General features: G+C 40.0%; 1 protein-coding gene across 1 annotated transcript in view; it reads left to right on the top strand.

Moving 5' to 3' along the window:
* The window catches only part of Bard1 (BRCA1 associated RING domain 1), a 72,100-nt gene that overhangs the window by 13,781 nt on the left and 31,272 nt on the right, over positions 1-27,047 (top strand). The window contains exons 3-6 of the mRNA XM_028870032.2: positions 1,137-1,285; positions 7,142-8,061; positions 18,895-18,975; positions 20,418-20,590. Of these exons, the coding sequence (XP_028725865.1) occupies positions 1,137-1,285; positions 7,142-8,061; positions 18,895-18,975; positions 20,418-20,590 (1,323 nt within the window). The remainder of the gene's footprint in view (positions 1-1,136; positions 1,286-7,141; positions 8,062-18,894; positions 18,976-20,417; positions 20,591-27,047) is intronic.

Consider the following 27,047-nt stretch of genomic DNA (forward strand, 5'->3'; position numbering starts at 1 on the left):
TTCTTGAATATTCCAGTTTTGAATTACTGAGATAATAATCTTTCAAAATTTATTGAAATCCAATTCTTCAATTTCCAAGGCGGGGTGACTTCAAACAGTAGATGTTTGTTGTTGTAGTTCAGGAGGCAGAAGATCAGGTTCTGATAGATGTTGGTAGGGTTCGTTCCCTCTGAAGGCTGCAAGGGAGACTGTTCTTCCCTATATTCTTGTGGGCTGGTAGTAAGGTTTTCATTGCTGTGACAGAATATCGGATTGATAATGACAGTTGATGGGCATATATTAGTCAACTTTTTGTCACTGTGACGGAATACCAGGCATACATTACCTGAGGAGAGATTTGTTTGATTCCAGGGTCTCAGGTTTCTGAGGAGAGATTTGTTTGATTCCAGGTTCTCAGGTTTCCGGTACAGTGCTTGGCTTTGGTGTCTTTGGTGCTTGAACACCAATTTTGCTTCTTGGGGTTAGTGTAGTAAGCCAAGTGCAGGGCATGGTCATCCTTCAAAGGCCTTGGGAGAGAACCTTGTGAGAGAAGGGCGCTGTGGTGAGAGGTGCGGGTGGAGGTGGATGCTCTGTCATGGCGGGCAAGAAACAGAGGGAGGATTTGGGGATTTGGCTCTAGGTATAACCTTCAAAGGCATACCTCTAATGAATTTTCTAGCTAGGTCCCACTTCTTAAAGTTCCCTCTACCTCCCAAAATAGCACTACATGGTTGAGCACCAAGTATTCAACTGTGAGTCTGTCGGGGACTTGTAATGTTACGTTTGAATCATAGTCTCTGAGGCACACATTTGACATCACACATATATAACAGGGGAGGTGGATTTATTTTGGTTCATGGATGTAGAGGTCTCTGGTCCATAGTCCTTTATATTGAGACTGTATTTCTTCATATCTCTAAAGCTTTACCCTTTAGGAGCTATAGATTTGTTTGCTGGGAAAAATTAGGCGGATTGTTATACTAAATAATGTCTCATCATAGTAAATTGATCGGAGACTTGACATATATGTGCATATCATATTCTCAGAGCACACTGCTTTACCATTCTATGTTAGACAACCGCTGTTTTCCTTCTTCTGTTTACTCTCTAGTGTTTGGAGTACAGATTCTGCTGAATTTTCTTTTAATGTTTTTAAGTGTTTGTATAAGCGACTGTGTTGGATCAGGATGTCCAGTGTGTTGTACCCCAGCCTGGATCCTAGACCTCAAGATAAACAGACAGTTGGACAGCATGATCCAGCTTTATAGTAAGCTTCAGAATTTGCTACATGCCAATAAACTTTCAGGTGAGTAACATACCTTCACTGTTTTGTTAAAGAGTGGACAAATTAATAATGATAATGATTACATGAAAGATGGATAAAGAATTCTGAATGATGTAGTTCAGATTTTAAGATTAGTAGGTTTTTTTTTTTAAGTTATTTTGAGAAATGAGATAATTAAGTCTCAACTTTATAGATGAGGTGCCAAGGTCCAGAGAAGTTAAATGCTCTTGCCTGCAGTCACATGTATAGTTAATACGAGTAGCCAGAGAAATAGTGCTCATTTCTGGATGTCAGTCCAGAGAGTCTCACTTCATACTGACTGCTTTCTACAGTTGGGATAATTTCTGTAGACTAGATGCTAGTGATTTTATTTATAATAGTGCTTAATTCACTTAAGTACCCTGTTACAAGATAGAGTACAATATTCTTGAAAGGATCACTTTTCTAGTCTGAATTAATTAGGTATACATTTTGAAAGAGCAAAAATCTAACACTCTTTTTCTTATCTATTTAAATGGGGGTTAATGTTTTTCAAATTGTTCTTAGACTCTGTGTATTAACTATATATCTTCCCATTGTGCTTTCTGCTGAGAACTAATTGGCTGTGAAGAGAAACTAAAGTGTTTTGAATTTTCATAATTGGATGTCGGAGTTGTCTTTTTATTGACCAAATCATATCATTTTAGCATGTATTTATAGGAGAACCTGTCTTTCAGGATGCCATGAAAGATTGATAATGGTAATATAAAATTGTTGGCTTTTTAAATCTTTTGTTCTTTTGGATTCTGATGTGAATAGTGTAACTGTCAACTATTAGTAAAATTGATTGAACAAAATTAAACAAGTCAAATGCTTTTAAAGATTATTGACAATGGGTCTATATTTTTAAGAATGTAAGTCATAGTCAGCCGGTGTTTACATTTAGTTATTTGGTCATTGTATTAGACTCCATTTTTTAGTGATAAAATAGGTTATGGTAGTACTATGACTTATGGTTTCCAGGTCTGTACATATATTTTGTAAAGTACTTGCTTTGTAAAGTATTGTGGTTATAAGTCTCTTAATACATTCATTTTAGGACTGACAACTTGGTATTGGGTATCCAGGTGGGGGACACTTCTTCAGCTCCCAGCCTTCACTAGTTTCCTGTTGTTCTGTGTTTAGGTTTGAGGCCTCATGAGGTTTTTCCCTTTTGTGCTAGCATGTCTGTTGGTGTCATTGGTTCTGGTCTTGTTTGGGCAGCATGTATATGTGTATATAATTAATTATATGAATAACAACTCTGTGTGTGTGTGTGTGTGTGTGTGTGTGTGTGTGTGTGTGTGTGTGTGTAAAACAACAAAGAAAAAGAGTATGAATTTGAGAGAAAGCAAGGTGGGAAGATAATTAGGAAGAGTTGGAGGGAGGAAAGGGAACAGATGTAATTATAATTTCAGAAAATAAAAATGATACAAGAAGAAACAAGATTATAAAAAAGATGTATTGAGGGAGCTAGAGAGATGGTTCAGCAGTTAAGAGCACATATTGCTCTTGCAGAGGCCTTGAGTTCAGTTCTAGTACAGGTCAGGCAGTTGACACTTTCTCCCCCTCCATCTCCAGGGCATCTGACTCCTGGCCTCTGGGCACCTGTACTCATGAGCACATATACATGTTGATGAAATTAAATCTTAAAAAAAAAAAAAAAAAAAAGACTGCATTGAGAAAAGCTTTGTCATTAGTTCCTCTGAATGCTTTTCTTCCTTAAGATCAGCATATGATGGTGTGTATTTGGTAGTTGAAAAGATTGTGTGTATGATGTAATTGGCCCCTCTCTACCCCCGATATGTACTTTAAATTGACATAGTGATTCCCAGTAAGGGTCCATGTATCTTTGGCAGTGTCAGAGTTGGGAATGGAGAAGAAGCAATGAGTTCCTTGAATTACTTGGACAGTATGAACAATATGTCCCTGAAAGTTGCTTTCATTAGATTCTTAGAGTTATGTCTGATTGCTAAGATTATTGGCCAAGCACTGAAATGTGGGGTTCTACTTTTGAGATTGTCCTATTTTAACTCGACTCCTCTCTAATTACTGTGTAGTAGGGTGCTAGGTTATGGCAGATGCCGTAACACAAAGTGACACACCAGGTGGCTTAGGTAAAAGAACCTGTCTCGGTTCCGGAGGCTTGAAGTTTTAGTTTCAGAAGTGTCCTCTCTGAGACCCATGGCTTGTACTCATGTTCACCTCATGTCCTCACTGCGTTAGGGTCTCCAAGCCAGTGCAGCTTCATCTGGATGAGTCTGTCTAAGACAGACTTTCATTCAGATTACATTTTAGGTACCAGGTATTAGTTATGGTTTCTGCATATGGATTGAGAGAGGAGAAGGAACTTCACAGTTTAATGCATAATTAAATAACTTGACTTTTTTAATGGTGATAACATAGGAAGAGGCTAGTCTGGCCTTTGTAGGGTAATTGCCATTTTCAGTGGCTCACTAGGGTGTTAGATACCTTGAGGTACAAAAAGGCCTAAGAGTCCTAGAAATTTACTGCAATGAAGGGTGTTTGAACCATAGTATAGTTTTTGTATTTTGTGGATGGTGGAAAGATTGAGTTTCAAGCAAGGTTCAGGGTGGGATCCAAGCCCTTTTAGAGTATGTTCTTATTGTTTTTCTATTTTGAACATTTGTTTATTCAGTAGGTATTGGCTAAATTGGTTGAAGTAAGTTGGGTGGAAATTGGCAGGGCGGGACTGGAGAGCAGATCCCAGCGCTCCCACTGCACACTGACCATGCCGTCAGCACCTGTGACTCAGGCTCTGAGAGCTCTAACCGCCTCCTCTGGCCTTCCTGCACACACAGGCACGAGCACTTGTTTACAGGTGCGCACGCATGCACGCGTGCACGCTCACACACGTGAAGTAATCTAAAAGAAGAAAACAAAACCGACCGTGCGCCTTTGCTATCTTGATAGGAAATCACAGAAATGTAGAGAAACTTACTGAATATGCCTCTGTTTTCAGAGGACAATTTTTTTCCTCTTTTAAGCTGTATCACTATCAACTTCTCCCTCAGTCTTCTCAAAACAAGGCAGCTCTGCAGGGTGTCTCAGCTTTACATTCCCCTCCAGAGCTAGCTCCCTTTGTTTCTTTATAGTTCCTGTAGTACATGGAATGAGGGCCTGTGCCGGTTTATCTAGGAAGTATTTCTAAAACTAAATTTAAAGGGTAGAGGTGAAATGTTTTACAGGTAGAAGGAACCAGGAATTGGGAACAAGTGAGGATTGATAGTTTTGTAAAAAAAAAAAAATATGATCTCACCTTAAGACAAGGACATCTAGGCGGGCGGTGGTGGCGCACGCCTTTAATCCCAGCACTCGGGAGGCAGAGGCAGGCGGATCTCTGTGAGTTCGAGGCCAGCCTGGTCTACCAAGCGAGTTCCAGGAAAGGCGCAAAGCTACACAGAGAATCCCTGTCTCGAAAAACCAAAAAAAAAAAAAAAAAAAGACAAGGACATCAGACCGAGTGATTCCTGAAGCCTTAGCTGACTCCAAAATTCCGTAACTGTTAAGTGATCACATGTCAAAATGCTAAACTAAGTAAAATGGTTAAACAGCTCTCATGTTTGCTCCATCTTTAAACAAAATCCTGTAGTTTATAATTTATCTTTCAAATGAACCTTGTTACCTTCATTTACTACAAACTATGCAATTACTATAATTAAGGTGGGTAATTAGGAGGAACTTGTCAGATCATGGACATGGTATGTGATACACTAGAGATGAAGCAGCCTGATTTATAGGAAGTGTGCAAAGAGGAGCTTCTAAACATTTCAACATATTTTTCTCGGTTCAGTGTACTTTAAAGAGAAGAGGTTGTCATAGTTTCCTGATGGCCATTTATGGATAATTTTAGTTTATTCTTTATAACAATCTGTTTTCTACTAATAGAGTTAGATTTAAAGTTTCTCTTCTCCCCCTGAACCCATCATATTAAATCAGCCCTTGCAGGTGCTGGTCAAGTTTTGTGGAACGTGTCGGTGTTGGTGACATTAAAATAAAGCACGCTGATTGTGCTTTCATAGGAGCACAATTTACATTTCTCTTCTCTAGTTTGGGGAAGGATGCTGGTCCTTCTGAAGTGATTACACAGTGTTTCATGTATGCTGCGACTTTGTAATAGACAAAGAGGAGGGTTTGGATGGCCATGTTGCTGCTGTTCTTTTAAATAGACCTAAATACATCTTAACTTACAGGATAATTATTCTTCAGTGAAGGTGTTAATGTTACACAGATGGTTAACAGAGTGCCTCCCTTTCATTTTTTTTTAATAAGGAACTAGCTAGTCAGAGATTTCTCAACTTCTGTTGTGTAACTTATAATAGAGAATAATTTGGGAAGCACACAATGTACATCATTATAATCCTTTGATGTAGATTAATGATAGTGAAATCACATTTTCTAATTGCTTCTCTTTTCTATGCTTATTAAATTTTAAGAAAAAGAAAACTTGGCTAAGCAGCTCCTTAGTAACATGTGTGTGTCTGTTTCTTGATATTTTGTAGTATATTCTGAAATATTTAAATTCAGAGAATAAGATTCTTTTAAATGTCATCATTAAGAAATTTGCTATGCAGAGGAAGGACCAATGTTTTTCTTCATGAAATGAATATGATAATTTATCAAGCTTAGAAGCATTCACCCATAAAACAGTTGTAGCTGTTAATAATATGATTTATGTTCTAGCAACTGAGTTGTTTTGCTTTTCAGTTTTATCTTAGATAGGCTGCATAAAATCCAGAATTTACAGTTATTGTTTGTGGTTATCCTTGCTTAGTTAGACCACGTGGGGTGATTAAAATCCGTGGGCATAGGTGGGAGTAGCCCTTAGTGAAAGGATTGTGTGCGTGTACATTGCCTCGTTGTGCGCTCTCCTTCGCTCTTTTCCAAGTTAGCAAACATGCTCTCGAGGTTGAAATGTAGTGTTTGTAGACTGAATGTGTTATCACTGCGCACATACCTTAATTTCCCTGTAGCTGCCCAGGTCTACTTCTTATTAGTGTTGTAAACATTGAGAAATCAAGATTGGACTCTTTTTTTAGTTGAAAATGTCATCATCTGCATTTAAAATAATAAATTAAAACCAAATGCAACTTTTCACAGACTACTTGAGGATTAACCTTTAAGGCTTTGTAATCCTAAGGCCTTCTTAAGAAGTAATCTCTGGTAACATTTCATTTTGACCTTTCTTTAGACTCGAGATTGTACCAGAAGTGGCTGAGTTTCAAAATCTACTTATCACTGAAGAGAAAAGACCGTGTTGAATTTAGATGTATAGTCGCTCTGTGAATGGAAACTCATTCTCACTGTTTTGATTCCCAAGATTCTATCTCAGTAACACGGTGTGGACCGTGTATCGCTCAGCAAATCATTTCAATGACTGTGGGGAATCTGCCCTCATTCAGTTACATAGTTTTGCTTGTAGCTAGCCTTATGTGTTTACTGTCGTCATGGCACTCATTGTGCTCCCATGTCACCAGGAAGAAGTAAGTGTTGGCCTCTTTAGAGTATAGCCTGAGTGCTGTTATTGCTAGGCCAGGGTCGTGTGTGACCTTCTTGCAGTGTTAAAATCTACTTATTTATTAAACACGGTGTTTTCCAGTTCTTCTTCCTTACCTAGGGCGATTTTTACCTGGTGGGTACGTTTATGAGATGGGAGGTGAAAAAATAAACAAAGGAAGTAATTCTAGGCACTTAGAATTGGTAGTGTAGCTGTAGAAAAATTAAAGGTGACTGTCCTTAGGAAAACTAAAAGCCAAATTCATTGGCAGCTCAAGATGGAGAAATTAATCCTCATAGCCTGTTTTTTTCCCTCCTTTTTTTTCTTTTTTGTTCTATCAGATCCAAAAGACACCACACCCAAGGCAAGTTTATGTGGTGACGCAGAAATGAAGAAGAATTCCATAAAAATGTGGTTTAGTCCTCGCAGTAAGAGAGTTAGATATGTTGTGAATAAAGTGTCAGTGCAGACCCAGCCTCCAAAGGCAAAGGGTGACAAAGCCCAGAAAGCCTCAATGTATGAATTTGTTTCCACAAGTCCCCCTGAAGTTGTTTCTAAGAGGGCTAAAACAGCTTCTCGAACATCTGCGAAAAAGCAGCCGAAGAAAGCTTCAGCTGAGATCAACCAGGAGGGGAGTTTAAGGCCAGAGACAGAAGATAGATTTGATTCCAAAGAGGAACTGAAGGAGGAAAGGGTTGTCTGCTGTAGCCCAACACCAGTTACGGAAAGTCCACGGGTGAATGGTGAAATCGACTTATTAGCAAGTGGCTCTGTTGCAGAATCTGAATATTCTGGAAGCTTGACTGAAGTGTCTTTACCATTGGCTGAGCATATAGTGTCTCCAGACACTGTGAGCAAGAATGAAGAGACTCCTGAGAAGAAGGTCTGTGTAAAAGATCTTCGCTCAGTAGGGCGTAATGGGAATCACAAAGGCTGCAGCAGGCCTCCCAATCCCACTTCTGAGAATTGTGGGAGCGATGTTTTGAGCCCCAGCAGAGATGGCATTAAGCCAGCTGCGCTTGCAGAAAACCCACCGCTGGTTGACTGTTCTTCAGGGCAAGTTGATGTCACACTCAGGAGAAACAGTAACGTGTCGGATGACTTCCTCAGCCTCTCACCAGGCACACCCCCACCTCTGCTGAATAATTCAACTCACAGACAAATGATGTCAAGCCCCGCCACAGTGAAGCTGTCACCCGGTGTCACGGCCTTGAAAAGAAATCACAGAGGAGAGACTTTGCTTCATATTGCTTCTATTAAGGTAGGCTGCCTGTTCTACATTAAATCTTGGAAGGAGACCATATTAGTTTGCCGTTACTATAACAAATACTTGAGATAAGAGAACAGATTTAATTTATCTCACAGTATTGGAAGTTTCTGTCCATGCCCAATAGGTTCTGTTGCTTGAAATGTGTTATGGTAGAAGTGTGTCGTGGAACAAAGCTGTTCAGCTCATCATTGAGAAGCAAGAGAGGGAATGAGGAAGGAGTGGAGAACCTCTCCTCTCTTCATGTCCAGTGACTTGAAGACCTTGATGTAGAGAATGGACACAAGAGGTTGGGGTAAGGGAACCCTGCCATTAGCTATACTAATGGTATAGGGATCCTATACTCTTGGTACAACTCGAATTTTTGGAGTTAACACCTGGTTATGTTTCAGGTGATTTCTGCTGGGACTGACTTAGAAAATTAGTCTTTTGGTCATCTTGTCACATTTATCAAACATCTCGGCACTTAAGATGTTCGAATATTGTTAATGCTTTCTAGACATAGCTAGTTTATAATTAGTATGCTCCATCCAACTTTACAAACAATATAGTATGTGTCAGATGTTATCTAGAGCAGAAATAACCACAGACAACAAGTAAACCAACCAAACTTGGCATGCACATTCAGGTGGCCCACTCATAAACTAGATTATACTCTGTTCTAGGCATGGAAAAAAGCCACAGTAGATAGAATAAGTAGATAGGGAAAAATAGTGGTATGATGGTGTCTTGGTGATTTTTCTTCATGGATGTGCTCATGATTGCTTTGTGTAAGTTTTCTCAATTGGCTATTTCCTTGAATAATCTTGCCCAAATTAAAGTTGCCTGTTTTGTTTTCTTGAGCCCGATTATCAGATATTATTATTATTATTATTATTATTATTATTATTATTATTATTACTAGTTGACTAATTCTGATTTTCTACTCTTAAACATGCATTGATTTGTACCGTTCTTTTAAAACCATTGATTAACAACCATGTCTTTTACAATCTGATGATGAGCTGCCTGTGTATCCCCACCTGTCTGATTGGTGTGTGTTTTTACAGGAAACACTCTCGCAGAGTAGCTGTGCATCCAACTTCTGTGTTTGGCTTGATAGTCAGTATCTAGGACGAAAAAAGTATCAGTGGGTTTATCAACAGAGTTTTCTTTTTAGAAATAGTTTTCATTTAGTTCTCACCTTAATTTTCTCATTTGTAGCAAGAATGAATTGTCTAGCTGTAGGAAGCCAAATCCTATAATTCTGCTGTCTGATTTCAGCGGCATGCCCACCTTCTTTCAGGAAAAGACTTGAATGGGCCTTAATGTTAAAGCTGCCATGGAGCCAGGAGCGGGAAACGAGTTCGTTTTGCACAGTGATTTCAGATTTGGTGACCTTTAAAGCAAGCAGAGCGGAGAAGGGGACGTGGCAGGTTTATGCAAGTCAGAAAGTTAGGCTTCCTGTGTTGCTGCTGCGGGGATGCTTTTCCCTACAGTACGTAGGGAGATTTGCAGCTTCCACGGTTCATGGTACTTGGGATGGTTAATCTTGATTGTCAGCCTTTTTAGAGCTGGGTCCAATAATTCATACCTGTAACCCTAACATTCAGGAGGCTGAGGCCAGCCTGGATTGTGTAGCTAGTTAAAGGCCAACCAGAGCACAGTGAGGAAATGTGGACCAAAGCAACACTGAAGCCCAGCAGGGCACACTCCACAGTCTGATATCTCCATGTCTGATGGCAAGATGCTCTTCAGAACTCCAGCTCCTTTCAACTTTGTTAACTGCAGCATACTTCTTTCTCTTGGGGCTGCCTTCACACCCAGTCTGTAACTCTCCTTGACAGATATCCCTACATCTCCAAAATTTTGGGGGCTCCAACACAATCCAGGCTTCACCATTACAGCTCCATGCAATGACCTTTATGACTACATGGAGGGCCTACCACATGCCTAGCCTCCAAGGCTTTCTTTAATGGAGGACGAAGATTCTACAAGCTCTTTCCTTTATTCTTAACCCTAAAACCATGTGGCCAAAGCTGTCAAGTTCTGCTGCCTGCTCAGGCTGGAATGTAGCTCTCATGATGATGTACATTTGCATAAGCTTTGACTTGCTGATGTTTTCTAGGCTAAGGACATCCCTCAGGTTTATTCCTTTTACAGGTTGCAGGATTAAGCTGGTGGTGTCTTGCCCTGAGGTCAGCAGTCCCTTTATTTCATTTAACATTAAGCTTTTTTTTTTTTTTTTTTTTTGGTTTTTCGAGACAGGGTTTCTCTGTGTAGCTTTGCACCTTTCCCAGAACTCGCTTTGGAGACCAGGCTGGCCTCAGACTCACCGAGATCCTCCTGCCTCTCCTCCCGAGTGCTGGGATTAAAGGCGTGCACCACCACCACCACCACCACCACCACCACCACCACCACCACCACCACCCGGCGCATTAAGCTTTAAAAAAACAAAACAAAACTCATTGAGCCCCAGACTTGTCTCCAGCGTTACATTGCTTGGTGCTCTTTTCTCCTGAAACTGCGCCTTTTATATTTCTCTTTGCTTCATGTGCTCCTTTTCATTGTAGGTCTGTATAATGACCACTAATAACCATACAATAGAGTCGATACTAGGCTGTCTTGAAATCTCCTCTGCCAAGGCCATTAATCAAAAACTCTTTACTTCTGCCCCTGACAAATTTTTAGGACAAGGGCAGAAAGCAGCCACATTTTTGCCAAAATATCACAAGAATGTGGCCAGCCAGTAATATTCTTCCCCTCTGGAACCTTTTAAGCTGGGCCCCACATTTCACATCACTCTGCACCATCGTCCATGCCTCTACTGAGTGGCCTGTTAAGCACTACTTAGAGCATCAACTGCTTTTCTAGTCCAAAGTCTCATGTCTTCCATATTCCTCCAAACAGCAATGTGGTCAGGCCTGTCACAGCAATATCCCAGTCCCTGGTACCAACTTCTGTTTTAAAAACACCAGTGATATTAGTAAACACAATTCTGTGCTTTCTCTGAGGCACACAGTAAAGACTCTGGCCTAAAGAATGGTCAGTCCATTGAATAAGTCAATCTTTAAACCAACTATGGAGAGACTCTAGAATCCTGGAACAAGTTGATCACTGAGAGTGTATCCTCATAGGCATGGCTTGTACTAGCTTTCCCCCTATTATTTCTGCTCCTCTCTGCCTCCTAGTTGTCATGATGTGAGTTGTTCTCCGTTGCCTCTGTGCCAGGGTGGACCAAAGCCCCAGGAGCAAAATAAACCTTTCTTCTTGTAAGTTGTTTCTGTGTTACAAAAGTAAGCAACACAGACGTGATTACTTGTATTTCATGCCTCAGTAGTGGCTTTTCTGAGCCGTGTAAGAGGCTGACATTTCATGATTCCATGCAGACATAACACGTTAGGATGGCAACTTGAAGGAAAGGTGTTGAGAATCTGAATTCTAATTCTGGGGAGAGACGGTCCCTGAGAGGATCTGCTTCAGTCTGCGGCTTTGCAGCTCATACTTCTCGGTGGTCCTGTTTGTTCCCTCCTCCTAGGGTCCTAAGAAAGTATGGAACCCAAGCCAACTGGGGTCCGGGATATGCTGACGGTTTTGTTCCAGAACACCGTGCTGAGTCAGCACCTAGGCTTTCAGTCGGCCACCCACCTCCCCCTTTGACACACTAGTAACTTTGTATCACCGAGGTGTCCGGATTAATTGTTAGTAATTACTTTATTCCCTGAATTCTAAGAAGAAGCCAGAGAACTGTTTACCATAGTGGAGAACTCCATCCCTAAAGGTCATTTTGTTCTCTCTTTTTAAAATGACATCTAATTGCTGAATGGGGCAAAGTTTTAACTATCTGGTCAGCTGGTTTCAGTGAAAAAGCTTAGCTATGAAGGGTAAGTAATTTTTATTGTACATAATTGTAATGGCCTATAGTTTTTATGAAGATTTTTTTAGTGGTATTTTTGAAGAACCAATCTTCTAATAGGGAGAAAGAATTTCGTTTGCATGCTTTTGAAAAGTTACTTTATATTGCTGGAATATGCACATAGTCACAGTATGTGAGACCATATAAAGAATTTTTCCTTTTACTGCAAAGTTGCAGATACATAAATTGACTTGGGCACACGCTTTTATTTTTGTGCCTTTAAAGTATTACTTGAAAATACCAAAAGCATTTAAAATTTCTTATAAGTTTTCATAAATACTTTCCTCAGATGATTTTTTTCTTTCAGGGCTTTAAGGAAATCACAATTATTCTTTTAAGTTGTAAGGGGTGAGAGAGTACCCCTACTAAACAAAATAAATCTGCTAGAGAAGAAAGTAATTTAAAGCAAGAAGCAGAAGTTAATTTAGTTCCTGGAAACTTTGTATCCGTGCAAACTATCCAGTTATTTCGGACCCTTCCTAATTATCATAATCTTATTTATGGGCGTGACATTAAGTTTACATGAAGCAGAAAGATGAAAATGAGACAAACTTTTAAGTTAGGAGGAAAAAGCAGCTAAGGTCTGAAGAGCATCAGCTTGCTAATCAGCTGTATGTTTTAGGGGTAGACTATGAATGGAAGGCCAACTTTGATGATACTCAGAAGTGACAGGAAAGCAAAGCAGGTGGCTAGGAATAGAGTCGGCGCGTGTCTCCAACGCTGCCACTCATTTCCCGTTGGACGTTCCCAGGTGCCTTCTGCTCCTCACTTGTTTCTAGTGTTTTCTGGACTTCTTAGGTTATTCTGTTCTGTTCTGTTTGTTTGTTTGTTAATAAAGATTTAGAGGAAAAGAAGTTTTGAGAATTTGTGTGTGTGTGTGTGTGTGTGTGTGTGTGTATGTGTGTGTGTGTGTGTGTGTGTGTGTGTGTGTGTGTGTGTACATTTTTGTGGATGCTTTCTGATAAAGGTAGAGTAGATGTGTGGTTCTGGCAGTTCATCTCTACCAGGGAAAAGCTACTAAATTGTGTTAACTGTACAGGAAGTATGGAATTTATACCTTAGGGATTTGAGGCAAATGTTTTAAAGTTCTACCTTTAAAGTCTTTTGTTTTTTCATGTATTCATTATACATAGTAGTGAGTTTCATAATGACATTTCATACAGTATCAAGCATCCTTCAGCTGTCTTTCCATGTTCTCGTTTCTTTCCTGTTGCTGTGAGCACCATAGTCAAAAGCAGTTTAGGGAGGAAATGGTTTGTATCTACTTAACCTCAGGGTCACCGACCATGGTTGAGGACAGGGCAGGACCGCAGACAGAAGTCCTGGAGGAATGCTGCTTACTGGCTCGCTTGCGCCCTGGCTCATGCTAACTTTATACAGCTCAGGCTTGTCTGTCTGCCTTGTGAGCTGGCCTATCACCCCTGGTGAGCTGGGCTCTCCTACATAATCATCAGTCAAGACAATTTCCCACAGGCCAATCAGGGCAGTTCTTGGGCCGAGGTCCCCTCTTTCGGGTAACTCAAGATTGTCAAGTTGACAATAAAAACTGAGGCTATTCTTCCCCTTTTCTCCTTCCCACCTCCCAGTAGTCCTCTCTATTCCCCTGGGCAGTTTCACCTCCACTTTCATGTCATATCATACATACACGATTTTATGTATATATAGAAAATCCCTATAAATCTAGGGTCCACATGAGAGAGAATGTGATATTTGAGATTATTTCCTCTAGTATGATTATCACCAGTTGCATCCATTTTCCTGTATGTGACATAGTTTCATCATTATGGCTGAATAGAGTTTCATTGTACATATGTGCATCTTATTTACCCATTTCTGTGTTGACAGATACATAGGTTGATTCCGTAACGTAGCTAATTTGAGTAGCACACAACAAACATTAGTATGTCAAAGTGTCTCTGAAATGTGTTGACTTCCACTTCTTGGGTAAATACCTAGGAGGGGTCAAACTAGGTTACACGGCTGTCTTAGTTACTGCTTTATTGCTGGAAGGAGACTCCATGACCAAGGCAAGATTGAGTTTGGTTCTTGCTTACACTTTCAGAGGCTTAGTCTATGACTGCCATGATGGGGTGGGGTGGGCGGACATGGCAGCAGATACACAGGCATGGCATTGAAGTAGTAGCTGAGATTACATCTTATCCAGAAGTTGGAGACACCCCCCACTTCCACACACACACACAGACAGACAGACAGACTGATTGACTGACTGACTGGGTTTGGCATGGCCTTTAAACTTAGAAACTCACTCCTGGTGTCACACCTGATCTAAAAGGTCATACCTTCTAATCCCTTCCAAAACAGTTGTAGCAGCTAGGGACCACACATTCCAGTATATGATCCTATATAGGGACCTTCTCAATCAAAAACCACAATGACTAATCTTTTTAATGTTTTCCTTTGTCTTGCTTTTGCCTTTATTTGCGTGAGTGAGTGGATGGGCAAGTGTGTGGAGGTAAGAGGACAACTTTGAGGGGTTTTTTCTCTTCCACCATGTTGGTTCCTGGTGGTAAGCCCATGTTAAGGCGTGGTTGGCGGCAGACACCTTTAGCCGCAGTTGTCTCAGGCTTACTTTGTATTTGAGGATGATAACTGATTTCTGTTATTGGACTTAAGTTCCCAACAGCATTGTGGGAGGGTTCCCCTCTCTGCAGCCTTACCAACAGTTTTTCTTGTTTCCAAACTAGGATGGGGTGGAATCTCTCAGTGTTATAATTTGAATTAAACACTGATGTTTAGTGATTTTGAACATTTTCTGTATTTACTGATCACTTGTGCTTCAGTTTTTGAGAGTTCTCTGTTCATATTTTTAGCTCATTTATTGATTGGATTCTTTGATTTCCTTTTTTAAAGATTTGTATATTTTAATTTTATATGTATAAGTGTTTTGCCTGTATGGATATCTGTGTGTACAGGCCAGAAGAGGGTGTTGAATTCCTCGGAACTGGAGTTACAGATGGCTGTGAACCCCCATGTGGGTCCTGGGAATTGAACCTGCGTCCTTTGGAAGATGAGCCAGTGCTCTTAACTGCCAGGCCATCTTTCTCTCTAGCTCCAGGTTGTTTGATTCTTGGTAATTTTTTTGCATTTCTTATATGTTGTAGATATTAATCCTCTGTCAGATGTCAGCAGAGATTTTATTCCCTTTGGTATGCTGTGTCTTCATTTGATTCTTTGCAGAAGGTTTTAGTTTCATACAATCCTATTTGTCAGTTCCTGGAGTTAGTTCCCAAGTGATGATGAGTCTTTTTTAGAAACTGTCTCTTCCTGTTTCATGAGGTGTTTTCCCTGTTTTTTCCTTTAAGAGGTTCTATATCTTTGATCTATTTTGAATTGAATTTTGTACAGGGTGAGAGAGAGGGTATTTAGTTTAATTCTCTTACATGTGGACATCTATTTTTCCAAGCATCACTCATTGAAAGACTGTCATTTCTGTATATTTTGTTTGCTGTCTGTCACAGTTCAGGTATCTGCAGCTATGTGGTGGGCTCTTGGGCAGTTGATCTATGTGTCTGTTTTTGTGTCAACACTATGCTGTGTGTGTGTGTGTGAGATTGATTTGATTTTGGGTGCAATAACATGCTTTAGTTACTGTGTACTGGTACTCAACTGTGTCTTGCTAGTACCTGCTTTAGTTTCTGTGTACTAGTACTTTTGCTCAGGATTGTTTGACTCTCCTTCGTCTTTGCTGGTTCCAGATGAATTTTAGGATTCTTCTATTACTTTTAACGCAAGATTTGTTTGTGTATGTATGTGTATATGTGTGTGGGTGGGTGGTGGTGGTGAGTATGAGTACAGGTTCTGTGTGTGTATGTGAGTATAGGTTCTGAAGAGGCCAGAAGAAGGCATTGAATTACCCCTAGCTGGAGCTGTAGGCATTTGTGAACTTCTGATATGGGTGCTAGGAACCAAACTTACATTCTCTGCAAGAGCAGTAGGCACTCTTAACAAATGACCTGCTCTAGCCCCTCTTTTATTTTATTTTATTTTTCTTTTCTTTTTTATTTCAATGAAGATTGTCATTAAAATTTTGGTGGGGATTGCATTGAGTCTATGGATCGCTTTTGGTAGTATAACCATTTCCAAAATATTCAATATTTCAGTCAGTTGAAATGTATTTAATACTTTCTTTTAGGCTATTAAAATTTAGTCATTTGGCTAATTTAGACCATTTGAATATATGTTGCACGTGGATTAAAAAAAAAAGACACTTAAAGCTATCATCTGAAGATGTTCTCTATTTGAGAAGTAGCCCCAAATATGGAAATAGAAAAGTAAATTGTAGGGGCTGAAGATGTAGATCAGTTGTCCAGTGCTTGCCTAGTATGCAGGGCTTGGATTCTGAGCATTCCAGAAAAACAAGTGTGGTGGCTCTAGTGCCTGTTTACCCAGAACTCCCTATGGATGTAGGGGCAGGATCAGAAGTTCAAGATTATCCTTGGCTGAATAGGATGTTCAAGGCTAGTCTGGCTTACATAGGACCATGCCTCAAAAAAAGTATTTAAAACATAAAATTTAGGGCCCGATGTGTTGGCGCACACCTTTAATCCCAGCACTTGGGAGGCAGAGGCAGGCGGATCTCTGTGAGTTCGAGGCCAGCCTGGACTACATAGTGAGTTCAGGACAGCCAGGACTACATAGACTCTATGTCATAGACCCAATCTCAAAAAAGAGAGAGAGAGAGAGAGAGAGAGAGAGAAGAGTAGATAGATTCTATGTCATAGACCCAATCTCAAAAAAGAGAGAAAGAGAGAGAGAGAGAGAGAGAGAGAGAGAGAGAGAGAGAGAGAGAGAGAAAAGAAAAGAATAGAAAACCATGAAGCCAAGGCAAATGTTATAGCATGGACTGGGGTGGGGGATGGGGTGTGGGGAGAGGGGCTTAAATGACTTTTGCACTCTTAACCCAGTAGAGGTACAGATAAGCTTTAGAAAGAAAGTGGTCTGAGGTACACTTGGATAGGAGTGAGAGACTGTGGTATATGGTTACACAGGATGAGTATAGTAATGGTGCTTTATATTTACATTTCAGAAAGCTAGAAGATTCTGAATGGTTTCATGTTTGAGTTAAAAAGTAAACAAAGTGTATTGAGCCTGGGTTTGCAATCTTCGTTAAAGAAGGAATTAAATACAACATGTGTATAGTTTTACTTGCATGTAAATTTTATTTATTTATTTATTTATTTATTTATTTATTTATTTATTTATTTATTATATTACTCTAAAAGAGCTGGTTTTGTTTTGCTTGCCATGACTGGTAATAATTTTAAGAGAGTTTTAGAAACTTCATCCCACTGTATAAATGCTATTTCTTTTCCTAAAGCTTTATGTTGCTTTTAAGAGGGTGTAACATCTTTTATAGCTAAGAGTTTTATTTATTTATTTATTTTTGAACGTTAGGGCTTTGCCTGCATGTATGTCTGTTTGAGGGTGTTGGGTCTCCTGGAACTGGAGTTACAGACAGTTGTGAGCTGCCATGTGGGTGCTGGGAATTGAACCCCAGTCCTTTGGAAGAGCAGTCGGTGCTCTTAATCTCAGAGCCCTCTCTCCAGCCCCAGCTAGAGAGTTTTTAAAAAGGCTTTGAGGGTTGACCAATACTTTGATTAAATAGGTAATCAAGTATGGCAGATGGCTGTCAGATCCTTCCACCTATATTGAGTAGGGATTGCATGTGATAATGGGACCACATTGTTATGTAGTTTGGAGATTGTGTTTCTGGGGAGAGAAATAGAAAGGAGGGTTGGGGGTGTTCTAAGGTGGTAAAGGGCCTGCTTAAAGAGATGATGCATAATTGTCAGCCTCGGCTCCTTTGCCAAGGCTCTCTTCTGTTAACGGCTAGCAACAGAGGGCATCTTATTGACCAGACCATGGTATGTGCTTCAGTCCACTTACCTATACTAATTAGGATTTAGTTAGATAGAGATATGTAAGACACAGGATGCTCAGAATTGGAAGGAGACTTAATTTTCATGTCATTTAATAATTGAACGTACCTTAATAACTTGAAGGGCGAATGAATACTGTCTGCTAGGCCTTTACTTCATCTTAGTTCTCTTATTCTCAAACTCTTGTTCATCTCCTTTGAAATCAGGCTCTGATGCTACAATACAGTGACTGCCGTTCTTATTTTTCCTCTCTTCTGCCCTCCCCCTGTCAGTGAGGCGCTGGTGAAAAGTTACTCTATGAATCTCTAGATTACTGGTCTAGGAAGAAGAGAAAGAAGGCAAACTCTTCAGCTAGTGTGAAAGAAATGGAAGGAATAGTATGGATTTGATGGAAGCTGCATTTCCTACTGTTCAGTTAATTGATAATGGGTAGTGGTTTTAGTTTCAAAGCAGAGGATAAAATTAAATGCCAATTTTGTGTGTTGTATGACTATTTCTCAATCCCTTTCCTTTCATTTTAAACGAAGCAACTGTTTCTGCCATGAAGATACCTTTGGTGCAAATAAAGTGAATATAAACTAAATTAGTGAATCAGGGTAAATAGATAACTGCCAATAAAGCAGGACTTTTTGGCAGTTTTAACATTGGTTTCATTGACTAGCTTGTTGGCTGTATACAAGCTTTGTTTATTTTAATGCTCAGAAATTATTTTCATGAATGTTCAAAATGCCACTTTTACAAATGGAATGATGACTTGAATTTTAGGATAGTATCTGGCTAGAGGTCTTCATTTTGTATCTTGAACTGAATTTTCAATATGGATTGCTAGTAATATTCAAGTACAGACAAAATGACTTGGCATCTTGGGACTTTAGAGACACAATATTTCTTGGCTCATGAGCAGCAGTCAGGGTGTAAGGGGAAAGATTCGATTGACTTGAAGAAGACAGAATCTTTAAAACAAAGCCTCAGTAGCCTCATTTCATTCATGATATATTTTAATATCCTTTAATTTTTTCGTTATTCCACCAGGGCGATATACGTTCCGTTGAATACCTCTTACAAAATGGAAACGACCCAAATGTTAAAGACCATGCTGGATGGACACCGTTGGTAGTTTTCTTTTGTGTATCTTTGCAGTGTTGTGGATCTCTTTGTTTTTCATTTTTTTATGCTTATGGTTCTAGTTTATGGTTTTGTGGTTGTTCATATATCATGCTCTGCCACCTACACTCTTTAGTCTGAAGAATTTATGTTTTGACCAAGTACGAAAAGAAAGTTATTTTTCATCTGGCTGTTTCAGTTGTGACAGGAAAGTAATTGGCTACCTTTGGAGTACTTTTAGATAGAGGAGTCCAGTTTCCCTGCATTGGTGTGAGGGAGTCAGCTCATGTGTGGTGGTAGCTGCTGCCGTGGACATCAGGCTGCATTGTGTAGCACTGCATGCCACTGGAACCCGATAGATTTTTGGTTTCAGTTGGAAGGATGGAATGCGATGACCAGGGAGTACTCAGATCTTGCCTCAGACCTTATCCATTTGCAAATTGAGGCTTTATCATAAATATTTTGAAAGTCTGTTCATTATTACTATCATCAATTGCAATGTGAGGAATAGTCTGGAAAGAGAGAATGGAAAACACACTTGAGACCAATTTCAACATGAGCTAATGAAGACAGTAAGTGTTGGGTTAGAATGTCACTCCAAAGCGTCCACAAGGGAGAGGGGTTCCTTTATCTTGTAAACTACTAGAATTTCAGTGCAGAAATGAGACTCCTTAGGCCAGGTGCAAAAAATGGCTTGAAGGTACAATATATAAATATGTAATATTTATGTGTGTTAAAATAAATATGTAGTATATATAAAATGACTTCTTGACAAATTTTAAGCCAAGAGGGCTTAGTCTGGATCAGTTCACTGTGTTCCACGGGCTAGCCAGCACCCGTTCGGAGGGATGGCAGTCTCAGCCTTTAACTCTCTTGCTCCTCCCTTTGTTACTAGCTCCATCATTTTGGTCTATTCAGAAAGCACATTTAAGAGCCGCTCTTGTTACCTCTGTTGTCACTGACACCAGATAACCAGTAGTGTCCATCAGCAAAGAGAACATGTCTTATAAATCGTCCGAGAATGTCACTTTGCTGGGTGGTTACGTTGGTGTGCAGTTTGGTATATGGATCGAAGCACTGAATTCTCCTCAGCCTTGGAGAATTCCAGATCTGTATGTGATCTGGTTGTCCCACACTAAGAGTTTTTTCTAATGTTGTAAAATTATGGTAGAAAAATTTGGCAGCTGTAGTTACTTTAAAGCACATTTTTTAAAAAAGAAAAATATGTGATCCAAGGCTTGTCCTTTCCTATGAAGTACGCAGATTTTCATTACTATGTATTTGACCATGAAAATTACCATTAGTGGCTGTGACTGTTAACAGCCTAAGGTTTGATAGTAGTTATGTAAGACTAACTTTACTGACTTGATGTTCTCATTCATTTTTCTAAAGTGTACTTATTAATACACTTTTTCCTTCCATCCTCTTCCCATTTCTCCCCTTTTGATTAGCATGAAGCCTGCAGTCATGGGCACCTGAAGATAGTGGAATTGCTCCTCCAGCATAATGCTTTGGTCAACACCACAGGCTATCAGAATGACTCGCCACTCCACGATGCGGCCAAGAATGGGCACGTGGACATAGTCAAGATGTTACTGTCCTATGGCGCCTCCAGGAATGCTGTGTAAGTAGTTCCCTACACTTTTCTAAATGGATTTATGTTCTTGAAGGAAGGTATGTACTGACGCAGGAACTACTCCTGTTGGCATATTGGTCTCTTGTCTTCCACAGCTAAAGTTAGATGTGAGGATCCGCGTACATGTCAGACTCAACACTCACACTCTTTTCCTCAGCACTCACACATTTGAAGGGGATTGTTCTCTTCATATACAATAGCAAATCCATTTAGAAACCTGGGTTTCATAGACAAATTCACTTAGTGGTTCATATTCTGTAGATTGGATCATACTTAATAAAAATTAGATAATTTTTTTATACTTAATAAAAATTAGATATTTAATTTTGTGGTATTTAATATTTTAGACTCATTTTAAATATTCTGTTAGCCCTTTCTGTATATTAGTTCCACAAAAGTTAAAGTGGATAAGAATTCAGGTATTGGGCAAGTGCAGTTGAATTATCGCCCAGATTTTTCACATTATTCAAATGAGGCTCTGAGCAAATTGTTCTGCAGTGTCAGGGCACAGAGGAATGTTAGCAAATGCTGGCGGCTTCATCTTAAAACTGCTATTGTCAAGAGCATTGCAAGCAAATGCCCTATGCAGATTTTTATATCTTTAATCTGTAACTTGGCTCCTGTCTCCCTATATGTTATTTTACTCTTCAGTTAATTAGGTAGTTGAAATGAAAATGCAAGAGTTGCTTCTCTGAGCTCTTATTGCTTTTGTAGGCTTCAAAAGAGCCCAGCAAAAGCCTCACCCTTGGTAGAAAGATATGTAAGAACCACAGCATGCACATCCTCTGACTTGTAGTTTTTTAGTAGGCAGCCACTTAACACAATTGAAAAACAAATTACTAATGAAGAAAATAACATACCCTGGTACTTCAAACTCCAGTAAACATGTCAGCCCTTCTTTATTTCCCTTCACGAGTTGTAAGGCATTTGGGTCAAATTCTAGGGGAAATGTGTATGTGTGTGTAGATGCATGATTTTGTGTTTATTTTTCTGTCTGTGTGTATTTGTATATAGGAATCTCATAGAGGTAATATATGACTAACTATGTGAAGACCTTACAGACAGGGGCCTCCTGTGGGTGTAGTAAGCCATTTGATGAAGCAAATGGTTGCGTGGGTCAGGTGAAACCGAGTAGTTGCCATCCTCGGGTTCTTAAATCAGCGGTGACTGCTTTAATGAATGGAGCACTGGTCACGGTGTTAGGGAATCCAGCTTTTATTTGTGACTCTATTATTGACTTTCTAGCCGCAGGCAGGTTAATTTCTGTGCTTCGGTGTCCTCACCTATAAAACACGGGTGCTGCCTGCTGCTTTTCTATTTCTTCAGAGCAGAGTGACGATTAATGAGCCAAAACACAGAGCCTGTCTTGTGGTTTGTACACCATGATTCTTCACTGTGCTGGGAGGACTCGTTAATATCCAAGGAGTGAGCATGAGGCAGGGAGGGAGTCTGCCTTCCCAGGTGCTTTCTCAGAGATCAGGTGCCATTTTTGTCAGAAGTGGCCTGACCTAGCAACCCTTTTCGCATTAAAGGAAATGTTTATGTCAATGTCTGGTATTCATGAGCCAGTAGCCATCTGTGTCTATTAAACATTTGGAAACTACTTCTGAAACAGAATCCTTAAAGGTGCTTAATTTTGACCGAGTTAAATAGCCACAGGTGTCCAGTGACTCCTGTGTTGGTCAAGTGGTTGGTACAGGTAGGACAGTTGGGGAGGAGGATGGATTTGGCAACAGAAGTTGAGACTGATGTTGGATAAAGGATAATAGGGTAGGTTTATCTTTGAGTTCATGCTGTCATCTTAGAACTGTGTGGAGTGTGTTATGAGGCAGGCATGTTCTCTCTCCTTTCCAAATGCGGAACTGCTGTTAAGAACTTTTCCTTGGATGGACATTGCATTCTCAAGTAGAAAAATACATGGACCAACGACCTATTAATTGTCTTCCTGCCCTAGTGAATTTAAAAGAATGAATCCTCTAAAGCAAAGATAACTGTTTTATAGCATTAAAAAACATGTTGATCTTTTGAAAGATTGTGCTTTTGCCTGCTCACAGCAAGCAAAGTGATGTGAAAAATTAAATCTTCGTGATTTCGGTTTTATAGTTGTTCATAAAGGATTCCATTCATCAACTCTCTTGACACTCTGTCATGCCCTGTAGGTTTAGTTTAGTAAAAACGCCTAGTTTATGATGTTTTTGCATGTTGGGTGATCTGCACGTGCAAACATAAATTTTTGTTTCTTCATCTGTCCTTACTTTTTCCTGTTGCTACAGCTGATTCAGGACACAGCTGTAGGTAGGTGTCTCCCATGTCACTCCTGTATGGGAAAGGACATTAAAATTTTTGTTGTCTGAGCACTGCCCTTTGGTTATAGCTGAAGCATTAAACTCCTCAGCTTTTAACCCTTCAATAAATGAAGCTCATCTGTAATCAGTCTTGATAAGGAAGAATCCTGGCTAAGAAAAGGGTTTTCAGTTCCTGTCTCATACTCTTTTATGTTTAGATGGTACCGTATAGGAAATTGAACATTTCTTCTTATTTTCATTAAAAAAGCATGCTTTGATATATTTTCTCTTATTAATCATTAATAATAATAATAATTAACCATTATTATAAAACCTGTGTGAAATGTTTCATCAAATGGGGGAAACTATGGTATGATTAGTACTCCAGTCATACCCTACCATGTTTTCTTATTTTTGGTCTTTATCTGTCTCCCAACAGTGGAAATCCTGCAGTATTAGCAGTCACTGATCTGGTACTATCTGCTGGGTACCTTCTTAAGGACTTTGAATGTGTTAATTCATTTGTCTTCCTATTAGTCTTAGAAAATGAGTTCTATCAGCGCCAGTTTACAGGTGGAAAACAGACACTAGAGGTTGAAGTAATTTGTGTAAGGCCACACAATGATCCTCGAACTAAACTTACATTTGGACAGTGTTTCTCTGTAACCCGGCTCCTGGCTGTGTGCACTACCTCAGTAACCCGGCTCCTGGCTGTGTGCACTACCTCAGTAACCCGGCTCCTGGCTGTGTGCACTACCTCTAACCCGGCTCCTGGATGTGTGCACTACCTCAGTAACCCAGCACCCAGCTGTCATGCACTACCTCTGTTTTTAGTGGCTGCTGCTCTCCTTCTCTGGTCTTTCAGCTTTCACCCTCAATATCTGACTCTGGGTTCTTATTTAATAAGACTAATTAGGATCACACTACAGGTATTTGCTTTCAGTGGTTTGTGGAGAAGGAAAAGTTCTTCTAGATACTTGATGTGAGTGTTAAGGCTTACGCATAATGCCAGAAAATAGCATCATGCCAGAAAATAGAGAACGTAATGTTTATATTTAGAAAAGAATCATTCTGCAATCTCCTTGTCCTTTTCAATAAAATAATAAATTGTGTCTATTTTGAGTTAATATGTTGTAATCTTAAAAAAACTTCCTTATACATTGATGGAGAATCACTAATTTACTATTGTTCTAATGAACAGTCACAGTGTTAGTGCCTAACATATGAAATAGTGTGTTACTTTTCCTTCAGATATCTATTTTACACAAAGGGAATAAATAATGTGAATTTTAAATTAATTTTTCACGCCATACCTGTAACCCATTCAAATATCATGGAAAGAAAGCACATGTACGTGTCCACATAATAAGAGTGGAATATACCTCATCTTTGCTTGCTGTGGTTAAGTTTCTACTTGTAAACCTGTATCTGTTTCCATCATTCTGTAGTTGACAATAAAACACAAAAAACCAAAACACAGTGCTGTAGGCCATGTCTTCTATGAAGCAGGACTGGGTTTAACCTTTCCGGAACCTGTGGTATCTGTAACATGTCATTCTCTAATTTCTGTATAATAAATGCCTTATAAAAATCCTGCTAGAAAGTCAGTGAAGACATTCTTCAGAATGCAAGAGTGTTTGATTGCTCCAGACCATTTATTTATGTGGAAGTTCGCCATGGTCATACTGTGGTGGTGATATGTTCTGAAGGACTTTCTTTTTTCTTTTTCTTTATTTTATTTTATTTTACAATACAATTCAGTTCTGCATATCAGCCATGGATTCCCTTGTTCTCCTCCCTCCCGCCCCCCTCCCCTTCCCCCGAGCCCACTCCCCATTCCCACCTCCTCTGGGGCAAAGCCTCCCCCCAAGGACTGAGATCAACCTGGTAGACTCAGTCCAGGCAGGTCCAGTCCCCTCCTCCCAGGCCGAGCCTAGTGACTCTGCATAAGTCCTAGGTTTCAAACAGCCAACTCATGCAATGAGCACAGGACCCTGTCCCACTGCCTGGATGCCTCCCAAACAGATCAAGCCAATCGACTGTCTCACCCATTCAAAGGGCTTGATCCAGTTGGGGGCCCCTCATCCATTGGTTTATAGTTCATGTGTTTCCATTCGTTTGGCTATTTGTCCCTGTGCTTTATCCAACCTCGGTTTCAACAATTCTCGTTCATATAAACCCTCCTCTTTCTCGCTAATTAGACTCCTGGGGCTCCACCAGGGGCCTAGCCGTGGATCTCTGCATCCAGATCCCTCAGTTGTTGGATGGGGTTTCTAGCATGACAATTAGGGTGTTTGGCCATCCCATCACCAGAGTAGGTCAGTTCGGGCTGTCTCTCGACCATTTCCAGCAGTCTATTGTGGGGGTATCTTTGTGGATTTCTGTGGACCTCTCTAGCACTTTGCTTCTTCCTATTCTCAAGTGGTCTTCATTTACCATGGTCTCCTATTTCTTGTTCTCCCTCTCTGTTCTTGATCCAGCTGGGATCTCCTGCTCCCCCAAGCTCTCTTTACCTCGACCCTCGCCCTTCATTACCCCCACTCATGTCCAGGCTGTTCATGTAGATCTCATCCATTTCTCTATCTTTGGGCGATCCCCGGGTCTTTTTTGGGGTCCTATTTTCCAGGCAGCCTCCTTGGTGATGTGAGTAGCAGTCCAGTCATCCTTCTTCCACACGTAGTATCCTCCCATGAGTGAGTACATACCATATTTGTCTTTCTGAGTCTGGATTACCTCACTCAGGATGATTTTTTCTAGATCCATCCATTTGCCTGCAAACCTCATGATGTCATTGTTTTTCTCTGCTGAGTAGTATTCCATTGTGTATATGTACCACATTTTATTTATCCGTTCTTCAGTTGAAGGGCATCTAGGTTGTTTTCAGGTTTTGGCTATTACAAACAATGGTGATATGAACATAGCTGAGCAAGTGCTCTTGTGGTATGATTGAGCATTCCTTGGGTATATGCCCAAGAGTGGTATAGCTGGATCTTGGGGGAGATTGATTCCCAATTTTCTAAGAAAGCGCCATATTGATTTCCAAAGTGGTTGTACAAGCTTGCATTCCCACCAGCAGTGGAGGAGAGTTCCCCTAGCTCCACATCCTCTCCAGCATAAGGTGTCTTCAGTGTTTTTGATCTTAGCCGTTCTGATAGGCATAAGGTAGTATCTCAGTTGTTTTGATTTGCATTTCCCTGATGATTAGGGATGTTGAACAATTCCTTAAATGTCTTTCAGCCATTTGGGTTTCCTCTGTTGAGAATTCTCTGTTTAGTTCTAAAGCCCATTTCTCAATTGGACTGTTGGTCGTTTTGATGTCTAATTTCTTGAGTTCCTTATATATTCTGGATATCAGTCCTCTGTCACCTGTGGGGTTGGTGAAGATCTTTTCCCATTCTATAGGCTGTCGCTTTGCCTTGTTGACCGTATCCTTTGCTCTACAAAAGCTTCTCAGTTTCGAGAGGTCCCATTGATTGATTATTTCTCTCAGTGTCTGTGCTACTGGTGTTATATTTAGGAAGTGATCTCCTATGCCAATGCGTTCAAGACTACTTCTTACTTTTTCTTCTAGCAGGTTCAGAGTAGCTGGATTTATGTTGAGGTCCTTGATCCACTTGGACTTAAGTTTTGTGCATGGTGACAGATATGGATCTACTTGCAGCCTTCTACATGTTGATATCCAGTTATGCCAGCACCATTTGTTGAAGATGCTTTCTTTTTTCCATTGTACACTTTTGGCTTCTTTGTCAAAAATTATATGTTCATAGGTGTCAGGGTCTTCAATTCGATTCCATTGGTCCACATGTCGTTTTTTATGCCAATACCAAGCTGTTTTTATTACTGTAGCTCTATAGTAGAGCTTGAAGTCAGAGATCATGATGCCTCCAGAGGTTGTTTTATTGTACAGGATTCTTTTGGCTATCCTGGGTTTTTTGTTTTTCCATATGAAGTTGAGTATTATTCTTTCTAGGTATGTGAAGAACTGTGTTGGTATTTTGATGGGGATTGCATTGAATCTGTAGATTGCTTTTAGTAATTGCCATTTTTACTATGTTAGTCCTGCCTATCCATGAGCATGGGAGATCTTTCCATTTTCTGACATCTTCAGTTTCTTTTTTCAGGGACTTAAAGTTCTTGTCATATAGGTCCTTCACTTGCTT

This window comes from Peromyscus leucopus, chromosome 13, assembly GCF_004664715.2.
Source record: "Peromyscus leucopus breed LL Stock chromosome 13, UCI_PerLeu_2.1, whole genome shotgun sequence".
Classification (NCBI taxonomy): Eukaryota; Metazoa; Chordata; class Mammalia; order Rodentia; family Cricetidae; genus Peromyscus; species Peromyscus leucopus.